Source organism: Vollenhovia emeryi, unplaced genomic scaffold, assembly GCF_000949405.1.
Source record: "Vollenhovia emeryi isolate VEMERY1.0 unplaced genomic scaffold, V.emery_V1.0 DF939128.1, whole genome shotgun sequence".
NCBI classification, from domain to species: Eukaryota; Metazoa; Arthropoda; class Insecta; order Hymenoptera; family Formicidae; genus Vollenhovia; species Vollenhovia emeryi.
Window position 1 is genome coordinate 3,013,945 of NW_011967238.1, and position 14,978 is coordinate 3,028,922.

The 14,978-nt window shown below is 41.4% G+C and overlaps 1 protein-coding gene across 1 annotated transcript in view; it reads left to right on the top strand.

Moving 5' to 3' along the window:
* LOC105568684 (nose resistant to fluoxetine protein 6-like) overlaps positions 1-12,002 on the top strand; it is a 34,117-nt gene extending 22,115 nt beyond the window's left edge. Inside the window, exons 4-13 of the mRNA XM_012024542.1 lie at positions 6,169-6,425; positions 6,510-6,680; positions 7,009-7,102; positions 7,177-7,296; positions 7,436-7,601; positions 8,181-8,356; positions 9,325-9,454; positions 10,617-10,934; positions 11,601-11,776; positions 11,921-12,002. Of these exons, the coding sequence (XP_011879932.1) occupies positions 6,169-6,425; positions 6,510-6,680; positions 7,009-7,102; positions 7,177-7,296; positions 7,436-7,601; positions 8,181-8,356; positions 9,325-9,454; positions 10,617-10,934; positions 11,601-11,726 (1,558 nt within the window). The 3' untranslated portion in view covers positions 11,727-11,776; positions 11,921-12,002. The remainder of the gene's footprint in view (positions 1-6,168; positions 6,426-6,509; positions 6,681-7,008; positions 7,103-7,176; positions 7,297-7,435; positions 7,602-8,180; positions 8,357-9,324; positions 9,455-10,616; positions 10,935-11,600; positions 11,777-11,920) is intronic.
* The last annotated feature ends 2,976 nt before the right edge of the window (positions 12,003-14,978 follow it).

The following is a 14,978-nucleotide window of genomic DNA, read 5'->3' on the forward strand; positions in this document are numbered from 1 at the left end:
GAGAAAGTCTTATACCGCGCGTCTCTCTAGTGAGACATTCCGAACCACTTCACTTTTGTTTGCCATGTGATTAGTAAGGTGGATGATAGAAATGTAGTTAAACTTACTATTATTGTGATTGTATTTACTATATAAAAATAATTAACTAATTTACTATTTATCACCTGCATATTTTAACAGAACAATAGTTAAAAGCTTATATTTTATAGTAAATTTTTTAAATAGTTGCCACGACCGTGTCTATAGGGTTGCTATTACTAATATTATAGTAATAATTACTATAAAAATGATATTTCTAACTATAATTATTTTACTATGCAATTATAGTTTCAAATACCACATATGTTTCTATCAGGGTATGTTTAAAAACGGGACAAACTTAGACATCAATCCAACACAATAAAAATGTCACGAGCGATTAAATGTGACACTTGCGACGGAGAGCAACGTGTTACGACCTGAATTTCAAGACAGACGCTGGAAACTCCGTTTACCGACTTGCTCGGAATGAGGAAACGTATAAGATCGTAAATAATCCCTCCAGTTGCAATGTGTCACAACTCTCAGCGCGTAATTCTTCAAAAATCGCTCCAGATAACACCGGCCGTATATCGCGCCGCGTCCAGGAGCTACATGCCCGATCGTTACGTGCGGTCTCTTAAACTTTGATATAAACGCCTCGATGCTTGGAACATGGTTCGCGATATTGTTCGTACACAAGCCGCAGATAATATTTACGCACGACGGTTCGCCGCGATATAAACCTTCGCTGGAGCGTTAAATTCCTGGCCGCGAGGAAGAAATCGTTTTCAAGTTTTCCATCTCGATCGCTGTGACTATTATCAGCCGAACGAGTTGTAATTCAACGAACAGTAGTCGGAAGCGAAGACAGTAGACCGTTCTCTGACGGAACCAGAGGGAAATCAGTTAAACAGCTGACCCTCAAGCGAGCGACGTAATGTCCGGCGCACCGGCGTGCAATTATGCACCGGCCGACCGTGCATCGCGCGCACTTGCACGGCACGCATGTCGTGGACCCATTACGCAAGATTATAGAAAGCCCCCCCGGTGCACGTGAAAGTGTCGGCGCTATCGTCTGCATTCCGGCAGAATGCGGGCCCCGGCGGATGCAAATCGTGTGGCCCGCGATCGTGAGCTCGGGTCCGATCGATTGCATCCAGAACGGAGAACGTCGGACCGTAGTAAAGGTAACTAGTATGCCTACTCATTTGTTTGGTTTCGCGTCGATCCCTTCTGCGCATCCGTCATTATTTTCCGCCAGACCAATGAGAGAAAAGTTGTATGGGTGGTAGTGTAGCTTTGACAGGTGCGTACACACACACATACGCCGTTGGATCCTGACCAAAAACATGGCGGAATATCACGTGATCGGGACCAAAAAGATCAAAGGGCCAACAGAGTGGGCATACTAGTTGTATCATGGTCAGACGAGTGGCCGCCCGTTAACGTCCCACGTTTGTCCAAAGGAATCACGCTTAAGGCCTGTGTCCACGATGCTAGAACTTGGTCCAGATCGGTCTTACAGCTGTGTTCCATAAAAGCTGCAGGTTGATTGGCTACACATTTCTCGAAACTAGAACTTGGACCAAGTTCTATCGTCGTGGACACAGGCCTTTAGAGACAGAATAAGAAACGAGAGAATGAGGAACTGGATATCCAAGACGTGGTGAGATGGACAAGAGCACGCAGAAGGGGGGAGACTCTGTCGATAGGACCCAGAACGACTGGCAAAATGGGCAAAGACACAGAAGCCACGAGACCTTTAAGCGGACCGCCTAAACGCTGGGTCGAAAGTTGGACGTCAACTTCGCAAGAGGCATGAAAAGTCAGAAATAACAGGACACAAGAGGAAGAAGAAAAAAGCTTGACGGAGATAGCGCGCCGGCCGATCGCGCGATCGTTAAAGGATATTATCGAGCTTTCGTTGCTCTCAGCCTGTTATAATATATGCGATCTCGTGCACGTGGGCGTATTCCCCCGCGAGAGTATTACAACCTTGCGATAAGCGCGTAACTTTCAGCATGTTGTCAACGTGCACGCAATTGCGACAGTGGTAAATATCCTCGGGTTACCCCACCTGCCGCGTTGATAAACGAGGCTATCAGAAAGGGAGCGAGGAAACGAGAGCAAATCGGACGAGAGTTTAACTGATGGTGACACGAAACGAAAGCCTTTGGCTCATGTAAAGTGAACGCCAAACCGGACGTGTGATAGCGAGTTAAGTAAGCCGAACTGACTCACCGGGGAACCGATGCGGCACAGCCATCGAGATTTGAAATAAAATATCAAAGACGCGATTGCTAGCGAATTACGAAACAAAGTTGCTCTGTTTATTTATTTCCAACGGCTATAAAAGTTTCAAGGCGCGGCTATCGAAGATCCGCGATTTATTTCATTGCGCGTCCAACACTTTGCTGTAAAAAAAAAAGCGAGGGGAAAAAGGTTTCTCCAGCGAATGAAAGTTATAAACGCGACGACGGCGGCTAAAGGATTAAAACGGAGCAACAAGAATTCGAGATACGAAAGAAAGACGAGGGAGCAGGAAAAGGAGAAAGGAGAAAAAGGTCGCAACAAAACTTCGCTTGTGAAACTTTTGTTCCTTCGCCTCGCATTCGGATCGTCTCTGCTTCTCTCTCCCTGTCGAATTTCGCGCGTAGCGCGTTAAAATGGGTCGTATCTTAAAAAAAGAGAGAGAGAGAGAGAGAAAGGAAAGAAAGCCTGTTGCCATTCTATTTCGCGCGGAGACCCGCATTTAAGCCGCGCACAAATGTGCCGCGGGGAGGAGAGAGAAATCCGCAAAAGCGCCTACCCGCGCCGGGACTGTTCCGGCAAAAATAATAATTTAAAGCCGACAAAGAGATATAAAGCGGAAGTTCCTTCGGCCATTAGCCTCGAAAAGTGCGCGGTCCGAAACTGCGAGATTCATTGTCCGAATCCACTTTAACCGGCCACTCGCGCTCGGGATTTTGTGCCAGTTGATACGGAAATGTACAAGTGGAATATCCTGTAAAACAACTTTTGTGACTTTTGTGACTTCATGCAATCAGATGCAACCAAATGTAAGCACAAAGAGAAATTGCAAATATAAAAATTTCGAGATAACACACAGAGACCTCTTGTGGTTCGGACTTTCATATCGATAATTTTATGTCGCGTTACGTGCGCCAATATGTCAATTAAAAATTTTTTTTTAAAGCGATAATTCTTGGCAATGTATGTCAATTCATTTGAGCGAAAATCGATTCATAAACGTCTAGAGATTTATAAAATATGGGCGTGTTATTAAATTCCCCCTAATTATTCCGCAGTATGTCTATCAATTATGAATCCCAATTGTGCGTTAATCTTCAACGCGAAAATTCGATATCACACCCAACGTACTTCCGTAATGAAGCATGGACGTGTCAATTTTTCATCGCGAAACTGTCGGATTCGTCGTGACTAATCGAATCAATGGGAGCTTCGCTCGGATTCATCATAATTTAGAGCCACGCGTGCGAATTGCGACTGCGGATCACGTTGAGTTGTGAAACTCTTCGTAACGATAATAAAAGATACATATTTTAGTAGAGAAAAGTTTCCTAATGTGAGATAGTCTTCTGATACGAGATAACAGGTTTTCAACATCCAAATTCAATCACGAATCTTCTTTCGCGACAATTACACGACCTAACAATTTTCCACTAAACAGATTTCATTTCAAGAACAATAAATACATGATGGAGCCAACAGATGATGCCTGTTATAACAATTTAGCAGAGACCCTACTGTCTTATATAAGAAGCCTATCTCATAATAAGGGACCTCCCTCTATTATTGCGAGAAGTTTTTGCAAGAAAACGGCCAAGCGTATCTTTTCTTGAAAGAGCCAAACCTTTCAAAATATCGCGTGAAAACTGTCCCTTTCTCTCCTTCCTTTTCTCCCGCGCCTCAACGAACGTTCAACATATTCAATAATGAACACACATGCGCTTCTCGTCGTAATTAAGATAGAGGATTATTAATTTCTGAAAAGATTAAATTTCCCGTGGAAGAGCGACCGCGGAAAATCGCGCCGCGAGTAGTTTTCCGAATTTAATTTCCCGGAACATTAAGCCCTTCGGCTCCGCCGGCTATACAGCTCAACCGGAAATTGAAAAAGTTAACGTGCTTACACGCGGCGTGCTCCCGGTGACACTTGATTATTAAATTGCGCGGATCCGTACCGGCCCTTTGCCCCATGAAATTTTCTAACGCATCGGTGCATCGGTTTAAGCGACACACGCATTGCTTTGCGAAATTTCCAGCGCAGCGTGTGTAAGCACGTTACACACCGACCTCGCTTATAAGCGCATCCCTCCGCAATACAATGCTTGTGCACTGAATGCAGAAGTTAGTATTGTTAACGGGGGGACAAAAGCGACACACGGCTATAGAGCACCTTGCGACTTCATGGGCTTGGTGTAAAACCGTGGGCTAAACGCGCCTCTAAAGACAGCGAGTTTCTACCGGCGCGCCGGTCCATTTAATCTCTTAGTCCATTCGCGATCTACCTATTCAGTAGCACGCGCTAACTTTGTACGCATGTTCGGCTTTGCGATAACTCTGTTATGCGGGGGGGATTTTCAAGCGATTGAGAAAGAAAGTGAAATACATTTTTGTTTCCTGCAATCGCGAGCAATTCCGCAATTATCTCGCACGCGAGGCACCAAAGGGTAAAGAAAATGAAAATGTATCGTTATACAGGATGTTCCAGGAGAAACGGTCAATATTCTGGGAGGTGATAGTATCGGTCATTTTAAGCAAAAATGTTCATATGAATATATGTCCCATTCGCCACTGTTTCCGAGATAGGGCTATTTGAATGTACAGTTGCAAAATTACCGACAAGAAAGAAACACTACGTACTATTTCTAATTGTTTAAGTGATACATTTTTTACAGATCATAATAAATTTTCAAAAATTCCACCGTTAACAACAATGCATTTTTCAACTCTTGTGTGAACATGGTGTGTTGCTCGTTCGACATTTGTGAATATGCGAGGTGTTTTCAACATTTCTACTATGTTATCAGCGCAACAGTCAGCAGACGTATAAGAGTAAATTTCCGCAGACGTTTATGAGGTTGCATGAAGGGTGAAGTGTACAGAAAAAAAGTACATACACGAGACATTTAAGTAACTCTATCTCAGAAATAGTGGGGAATGGGACATATATTCATATGAACATTTTTGCTTAAAATGACCGATACTATCACCTCCCAGAATATTGTCCTTTCCTCCTGGGACACTCTGTATATACACTCTTATTCGCTCTCGTTGTACGCGGAGAGATTTTCTCTCAAAATTTATCCTGAAAATCATGCGAGCCTGTAACAACGTGGCATTGTGAAGAACTTTATGAGAGTTTCTTGAGTTTACCATACATTGCACTAGTAATTATACTTGGCGTACATTTTACTAGTACAGTTACATTTTACTAGTAGAATGTATGGTAAAATTTCCAAAAACTTTCATAAGGTTATTCAAAATGCCACGTTGTCCCACGATCACATGATATTCAGGATAAATTTTAAGAGAAAGTTCTCTCCGCGTACAATGAAAGCGATGAGTAGGGCATGTCAAGAGTGTACTAGTAATTATATAATACTTGGTATACACTGTATTAGTAAAATGTATGGTAAAATTTCAAAAAATTCACAAAATTCTTCGAAATGTTGTCCCACACGATTGCATAATTTTCAGGATAAATTTTAAGAGAAAATTCTCTCCGCGTACAATGAGAGCGAAGAGTAGAGTGTGTCAAAAGTGGACTAGTAATTATACTTGGTATACGCTGCACTAGTAAAATGTATGGTAAAATTTCAAAAAACTCACAAAATTCTTCGAAATGTTGTCCCACACGATTGCATAATTTTCAGGATAAATTTTAAGAGAACATTCTCTCCGCGTACAATGAGAGCGAAGAGTAGGGTGTGTCAAAAGTGAACTAGTAATTATACTTGGTATACGCTGCACTATAAGTAAAATGTATGGTAAAATTTCAAAAAAGTCACAAAATTCTTCGAAATGTTGTCCTACACGATTGCATAATTTTCAGGATAAGTTTTACAAGAAAGTTCTCTCCGCGTGAGATTTACTCACGATAAATTTATACTATTGTTCCAGAGCCATCGGCGGCGCGATATTGATGCTGATGATCTGCGCGATGGCGTACGAGTACAGATCGCCAATTCCTGTCGCAAGGGACATCGAGTCTTCGAGCGTGTCGAATAACAATGACAAGAGCAACGATTTCATGGACAAGAATCTGAACCAAGAGCGCAGAATCTCGATGGGACAGGAGAACGATCAGGAGCTGATCGAGAAAGGGACGAAGCGGCCGCAAAAAGAGAGCCCCGTTCAAAGGAAGGATTGCAGCCAAGGTTAATGGCGCATATCTACATCTCCATCGGCACGTTCTTGTGCCGGGTAGCTTTAAAAATTCCTCGACGTAGCCACTTTTTCAGGATTCTGGCTGAAATTTTTGCTCGCGTTCAGCCCGATCGTCAACGGAAGTAAGATCATCAGCACCGAGCCTGCGGCGAAAGACAGTCTGACTTGTCTCCACGGTCTTCGCGTGTTCTCCTTGGGCTGGGTCATCATGGTGCACACCTATATTCAGGTCTTCTCCATCGCCGGTAATTCCGTGAGAGTTGCAAAAACCACTTTCCGAAATGAACGAACACACGGCGCACGGCAAAGAACACGGAGGCGTACAGGTGTAAAACGAGAAGAGTAGAGGATAATAGCGCGGGGGAATTGTGCCCTCATTAGCCACGCTTCGAACTAATTCGCTCGGTCTACTTTCTACGAGTAGCTCTTGACGCAACCGATAGGCGTTATGATGTAATGGGATGTATCAGGTTTCACGATCGGCGATAATCGAAAGCTCTCTTCCTCGCTTTATACGCGTATACTTTCACCGGCAATTTCGCGATTAAGTGTTTCCTCATTACGCTTTTGCAGAGAACAAGACATTGCGCACGGTCACCGAAAGGAACTTCATGTTCCAGACCATCAGCAACGCGACATTTTCCGTCGACACTTTCTTCTTTATTAGGTAACGAACAATGCGCCAATAAACGTTTGTCGCGACAAAGCAGAAATCAATATCTCAACCATTCATATCGACAGCGGCCTGCTGGTGACTATACTCTTCTACCGATCCCTGGGCAATCACAATATCGAGAAGAGCAACTTTGCCAAGGCGAGCTTCACCAAATTCGTCATCATGGTTTTATACCGATTTGTCAGGTATACGCGTACTCGAGGCATTATATAATATCCTTCCGCCGAAACAATTTTTCCCTTCAGCGAAGCGAAACGACTCAATTCGGATGAGTTGCGGACAATATAGGTACTAGTTCTCGTTTTTGATCTCTGTTTCACAAAGATTGACACCGGCTTACCTCTTTGTGCTGGGGATGAACGAGATCGTTATGAAACAGGCTCAGGCGAAGACGGTCTTCTCGCCTATTATTATCGATCACCTGACCTGCGAGAAGTTCTGGTGGCGAAACGCGCTATATTTGAACTCGCTATACCCGCGTACGGAAATGGTAAGATGATTTATGTTCTGCTTATCCTAATGTGCTTTTTCTTTTTTCTCGTTACTATGTGCCCCGCGAGGCGAAGCTTTCAACGAAATACGAAACCTCTCACGCTCATTTTGCGCTCATTTTGTAACAGCATACGCGCCGAGTACATATAATATATATATATATATATTTCATTAGAAAATAAAAAAATATCAACCTCATAACAAAAAATAGCCGTTATCGAGTCTCGTTATTGAGAGGCGCATAATGGATTTAAGGAGATTGAGAAATTATTTTAATGCCGCTTTCGAAACAACGGGGCCTTTAAACGCTTGACGATACAATAAATACGGGTAACGAGAGTATTGCATAATACGCGGTTATGTAAAAAACAAGTTAACAACGTACTTTCGACGAGCGATAGGCAGAGAACCCGTAAGGATCGGGTTTTTGTGTCAAAGCGATATTTAACGCGTCGCCTTTCCCGCGCGCGCGCGCGTAAATTTTTCTCCGCGTCCCAGTTCTCTCACTTTCGCAATCCCGTCGCGATGCAGTCTGCCCGGCAATTGATTCGCGCCTATTACACTAATAACTTTCTAGTGCATGCTGTGGAGCTGGTACATGGCAAACGACACGCAGTTTTACGTCCTTGGGATACTTCTTCTTTTGCTCTCCGTGAAATATTTCAAGACCGCGGTCGCTATCGTCTCGCTGTTGATCGTCTCTTCGTGGTTCACTACGTTCTCGATAGCCTACAGCAACGATTACATAGCCAGGTAATGTCTCGGACTGCCGATCGATATTACACGTACCGTTTGTCACACATGTCGCGCTTTCTCTCAAGTCCGCTACGGCGAACGATAATACGCTCGTAATAAGCTCGCTGCGTAATATCAATGATAACTATTAGTTTACCAGGTATCGTGAATATTAATACGCGTGACTAATTGGCGAGACAGTTTAAGAAAAAAATATCCGTCTGAGAAATCAGATAAGACGAGAAGCGTGAGACGTCTAAGAGACAACAGAGAGAGAGAGAGAGAGAGTAAAGTCCCCTATTATGGGATCTGCTCCTAATATGAGATAGTTACTGCTAAATTAATAGGCATCATCTGTCGATGCCGCCATGAGTTTATTGCCCTTGGAGTGAAGTCTGTTTAGCGGAAAATTGATTGTTAGATCCGTGTAATCGTTGCGAAAAAAGATTTGTGATTGAATTTGTATGTTGAAAACCTATCTCACATAGAGGGCTTTCTGCTTAAAGATGTCTCTCGTTAGTTGTCGGTTTGAGAGCGAGTTTGTTACTTAAAATGCTGAATCGACATGTTGAACCTGTTTGAAGTATAATCACCGGTATAGCTCGCGGAGGATCTTAATTGTATCAACGAGAGAAACAATTTGAAAGCAACAAAGGCTCTCGCGGCTATTCAATGAAATGCAACAATTGGAACACAGCCTCTTATGACGTTTGTATGACTTGCTCTTCCGGCGAATAAAGTACTCGGGTCTTTTTACGCTGAAACTGGGTGAATACGGCGGAGGAACAATGCAATAAGCCGGGTATCTGTCGAAGCATCGCCTGTAATTGGAAGCAGGCTTTCATTTCAGACAGCTTCATGGCGCGCGCGTGTCTATTATATCGCGCTATCGACATTGTACTTTGCATTATTCGCCCCGCCGACGCGCGGCAATTTCGCCGCGCGCGATATTGCGTACACGCTTAACTCCTTTATCAACTCTTCAGGATCCAAGAGCCGTTTGCTCTATTCGACGAGCTCTACGATAAGCCCTGGCTGAGAGCGGGCCCGTATTTCATCGGCACGATTAGCGGTTACATACTCTTCAAAACCAAGTGCCAGCTGAAGCTGCCTATGGTAAGCGTTTCGAAACACCTATTCCCACCGGTTTTGCGCTATCGGGTTAATCATTTAGCCAATCAGTCAGCGATACTCGCATGCTCCTCGCGGCGCGATAACGACGCGATAATGCGGATTTACCGAATTGCAAAATCCACACGTCTAATGTGCACGGCAACGGCCGCGAACAATAGAACGGTTAAAAATGACCCCGCAGAATACAAAACGATAACTATCTTAGTAATTTGCTCATGGAAATATCCTAAACGAGGCGCCATTCCCTCGTCTCGCGAGAAACGCGATTCTCACACGCGCGTCTCCTACACTGATAGAAAAATATATAGTATTTGAAACTATAATTGCATAGTCAAATAATTATAGTCAGGAATATCATTTTTGTAGTAATCATTACTATAATATTAGTAATAGCAACCATATAGACAAAAACTGATGGCAACTATTTAAAAAATTTACTATAAAATATAAGCTTTTAACTATTATTCTGTTAAAATATCCAGGTGATGGATAGTAAATTAGTTAATTATTTTTATATAGTAAATGCAATCATAATAGCAAGTTTAACTACATTTCTATCATCCACCTTACTAATCGCATGGCAAACAAAAGTGAAGTGGTTCGGAATGTCCTCCCTGGAGGAACGCGCGGTACAAGACTTTCTCGTAAGAAGAAAACCGCATAGGGTGTTATAAATATGGATAAGTTTATACATTCGTGTAAGATTACTTATCTTTTCTTTGAAAGAGGCTTTCTTGTACTATACTTTACGAGTGCAAAGTGATGTAACCAATATATTCCAATATATTAATACGATGTATTCCTATTGTATACTGTTGTACGGTTTATTACTATTTCGTATGTTTTATCGTACTTTTCACTGTGTTTCGGGTAACTTTATAGTACGGTTAACTACACAAAAATCTATTTTTAGTTTACCGTAACTATTTCATATGGTTGTGCTAATTTATGTCACAGTGACTATACATTTGCGTTCGCTCTGCTATATTTTGCATGTTTAATAAAACTATAAAAGTATGTTTGGAGCCAAAATTCACTATAAAATATAGTGAGATTATAGTTCTTCTAACCATTTTTTCTATCAGTGTGCCTTTTTACCGGACGAAACGCTTTCTACAAAACTGACCGAGCCTCAATTCCGCAGGGAGTGGAATTGATCGGCTGGATACTGTCCATGGCCATCATGTTCTCGGTAGTGTACGGACTATATCCCGGAAATTTGACGGTGATGGTGAGCTCCGTATACGCTGCCTTGGGACACACCGCGTGGGCGATGGCCGTGGCTTTTATCGTGATCCAATGCTGCACAGGGTCGGCACGAATGATCGACAGTTTGCTTTCGCTTCGACTAATGTATCCTCTCTCGAGACTCACGTACTGCGCCTACCTTGTGCATCCTGTTATCATGATGATCACGACTACACAGATGGACGGACCGCTGCATCTTCACAATGGGATTGTGGTAAGATAAAAGGGTTATCTTCCCCTTCGGGCATAAAGTTCGTATCGCTGCTTCATTTTTATATGAAACGGTCCATATCGTAATGTTTCTATGTCGAAAGGTAAATAGCTGATATAAAAATCGTTTTTATACGCGACTTTACTTTCACGACGGGCGACGAGAAACTCGGAAAGTCGGCAGTTCTCAGATATTTCTTATCAATTGAATGAATAGCTTTTAATTACGTCGTCACGCAAGTTGTTCGGTGCGTTTCAACGATTGTGGTTATTAAGATGTAAATAATAAAGTTTCTCCATTCTGAGAATATTACATAGAATGTAAACTCGCAAACAGCTATTTATATAAATGTCATGTGTGTACACTTTTAAATAAAACATTACTTTGCATCTCCGATCTTATTTTCTCGCATGGGAAAACATTCTTTTTTCGATTACACTTTTTAGAGAACACATTCTACACGACAGATACGTCTTTTCACATTTTTAGAATCTCTACACTGAGAAAAATGCCCGATAAATTTCATTGAAAATTAACCACCGAAAACACTATTCAATTGGTTGAGCCGATGCAAATTTTTGACAGTGTATAAAATAAAATATTCCAGTTCAGTTTGATCTAATTCTCGATACAAAAATTGTACTAAGGCCGTGCATATTTCTTTCGCAGCTGATCCTCTATTTTGGCAATTTAGTAGCCTCGTACCTGCTGTCGTTCTGTATTTCTCTCGCCTTCGAGGCGCCAGTGGTAACATTGTTGAAAATTGCATTCACCTCGAAGAAGAGGGCGAGGTAGAATGCGATCGTTCGCCCGATACAGAAGGATAAATGCGATTATCCAGCGCAGTAAGTATGTTGAAATTATGCGCTTGAGTTATCAGATAGATAATGACTGTATTTTGCAACTACGCATTTGTCGCCTATCTCGTGTGCGGCAACCGCATAATTTAAGCGCGATAATATTTATTGACATGGCCATGTTTCTTGCAGGTACTGACATTGCTCCAAATCTGAATCTCAAAGATAAAAATCGCCCGACACCTTTCCAGGATGGAAAAGTTCATCTTTACTTGCGACTATAAACGCGCTGACCTTTGATAATTCTTGATGCTAATGCGAGCATTCGGTAATAATTTTTGTGACGCAATAAGTCTCAACTCCCTGACGTTAAGTCCTCTTTCGCAAAATGAAAAGCTAAATTCCTCGTAAATCAATTTCCCGTTATTAATGAAAAGAGAGATAAGGGGAGATAAAAGGTTGAACGTTTATTTAATCGTTCCATAAATAAAACAATATTGCGGTGCGAAGATGTATTAAAAATTAAAACCGGCTGACATAAATACAAAGCTTTGTCAGCTTTTGTCGAGTCGACGAGGTTTGAATTTCGGGGGGGAGGGGGGGAATAGTTTGATTTGTGATTCTCGCAGAGTTAACAGTCGAAATGGCCGAATACACGCCAATTCTATTCCTTCCGATTTTAACACGGTAGCAATTACATATTAAACAACACCTGCTAGTGCAATAATCCTTTATTTCCATAGGGGAACGTATCCGAGAAAGTATAAATCGCCAACAATGCAATGTAAAGTCACATAGCGTGTTAAGAGACTTTTCTCGCGCCGTATATATAGCCGCGAATCTATCATGTCGCGTGTAAATGAGGGAAAGTCTATGAAGCCGTGAATACATAAAGCAGCGCATAAACAATAACGAAAAGCGTCCAAGCATGCAACACGTCGGGTATATTGTAATATGTATATCGACCTTTGATATAATTTCTTTTGTGTGGAAAATAAAGAAGGCAGACTGCGGTAACGTGAAAACTTTGCAGTATTTTCATCGCGTATTTGGCAGCTCATTGTCAAACGATATAAAATTCAACCAGCGTGAAAAAGTAGAAAAAAAGGGCACGTATGATGCGTTTGTTCCAGAATTTATGCGTACCACGCGGGACAGCCGGCGGTTCAATAACGAAAGAAAAAGCGAAAAAGTATGTTGTATAGTACAAAATAGAAAAAAAATAGAAATAAATAGAAAAACTATATTACTTTTACGTACATCAATAAATATAAAGATACCTGAAGAGAAAGCGATTTATGTTAAACGACAATAAATTTGATTACCTTTTTACACTTAATAATTTCATACATTTCGCCTTATCGATATAAAATATTATCTATTATTGCAAATATAATAATACAACGTTGTAAACGACAGTAAATCTATTTAAAGTGAATTACTTTTCAGTTTTCGCGGTGGAAATCGATTTGCCGCTGTTGCGTATTAAATCAAATTGATATAAGCCTCGGTTTGCTTATCATTGTACTTCCTATCGTATCTGGACGCACAAAGGCTCTCTCCTCCTGCTTTTAGCAACCATAAAGCGATGCGTGACGTGAAAGGAGGCGTATGTCGCAAATTGATTTTCGATGCTCAGGAGGCATCTCCGGACATTGCATTTGAACGCGTTATCTGCCTGCTGCAGACGCGAAAATAATTTCAAGTTTCTTCGAGTATGCGACCGTTCGTCATTCCAGAGAGATGGCTAACAACTGCAAATTAATCCGTAAATACACGACGCTCGGGTGAGATTTAGCCCCCCTACGCTTTGTGTGCAGCGATTTAATTACATTTATTAAATAATAACATATTAAAATCGCGATTCCTGATTGGAATTTTCGGCTCGATACCATCGAGAAACTTCATTTAATGCCATTCCTAGTATTTTTAATTAATTTTGACGAACTTGGTGCTGTTGTATTTAAAATATTTAGAATTTCATTTTGCAAATTTTGTTAATACACCATTAAGAGAATTGATTCTTGATTAAATGATTATTTGATCAAAGTCCGTATTGTACGATATCGCGTGAGCTCGAAGATACGGTACAACATCAACACTTGCCACTTCTGCCCGGTAAGCACATTTCCCGGTTCATCTCTACCTTATTTTGTGTCACATTTACTCGTCGTATATGCACGAACTAACAGACCGGAGAATGAATAGAAATAATATGAATATAAATGTTTGTAGAACGTTTAACATATTGTTATACGTCATGTGTACCGAGCAAATATTGATTAGCAGAAAATTTCACAACACTCTCGCCGCCGGAAAGTGCTGTGCACACATTTCCGCGGAGCTTCATAATACAGCAATGAGACGCTTTTAATTTCAGCTTTAGCAAACGCTGCAGTAAAGAGATAATGTTATTTATTAACGTTAGATTCTCTCGTCAAAGTGCTTTCTATGGATTGTAAAATTAGACATCGATATCACGAAGAATCTGTCATTATGTAACAGGTGAAATCCGTTATAGAAATTTAATGGGTCACCGGTACGTGCGTAAGCATTGAAACGCGCGGGGCAAACTGCGGTACAAGAGAAACGGAATTAAAATTTATACCCGGGATCCTAAAGCCACTGGCGAACTCGATCAGTGTCGATAAGATTGGAGACGGAAATAAAGACTGTCAATTATCGACATTTTTAATTCCTAGTTCTACTCGGTCCGAGAATTATAGCCAATCAATTTGCAACTTTTACGAAAAAGCAGCAATTTTACTAGACACACATTGCTCAGACCGAGATTTTGGATCGAATTCTAGCATCGTCAACACCATGGCTTTACTGACTTCTTCTAGACTTGGATCTCTGGACTTGCGTTTGCTAGAAGTAATCTTTTTTTCTAGGCTATTAGTCTTAGTTCTAATTGCACGATATTGTTCTTATATGCTGCCCCTAGAGTATGCTGGTCCCATTTTGTGTATATTTATTGTAGTATTCTTGTATCAAGCAAATATTGTCGTCAAGTTTACCCAAAATTAGTAAAATTTTTAATTTTTTTTTTCGCTTTTGATATAAAGTCGACCAGCATAGTCTAGATTTTGCTGCGTACTTTAATTCCGCGAAAGAGTTTTGCATTTCTATAAAGCCAATTAAAAGATTACTTAGAACAAAGAATGTCGATAGAACAGACGGCTTTAGGACCCCCTTAAGACAACAAACGAGACCGACGACGATTTATCACGGAATTTCACGACCATAT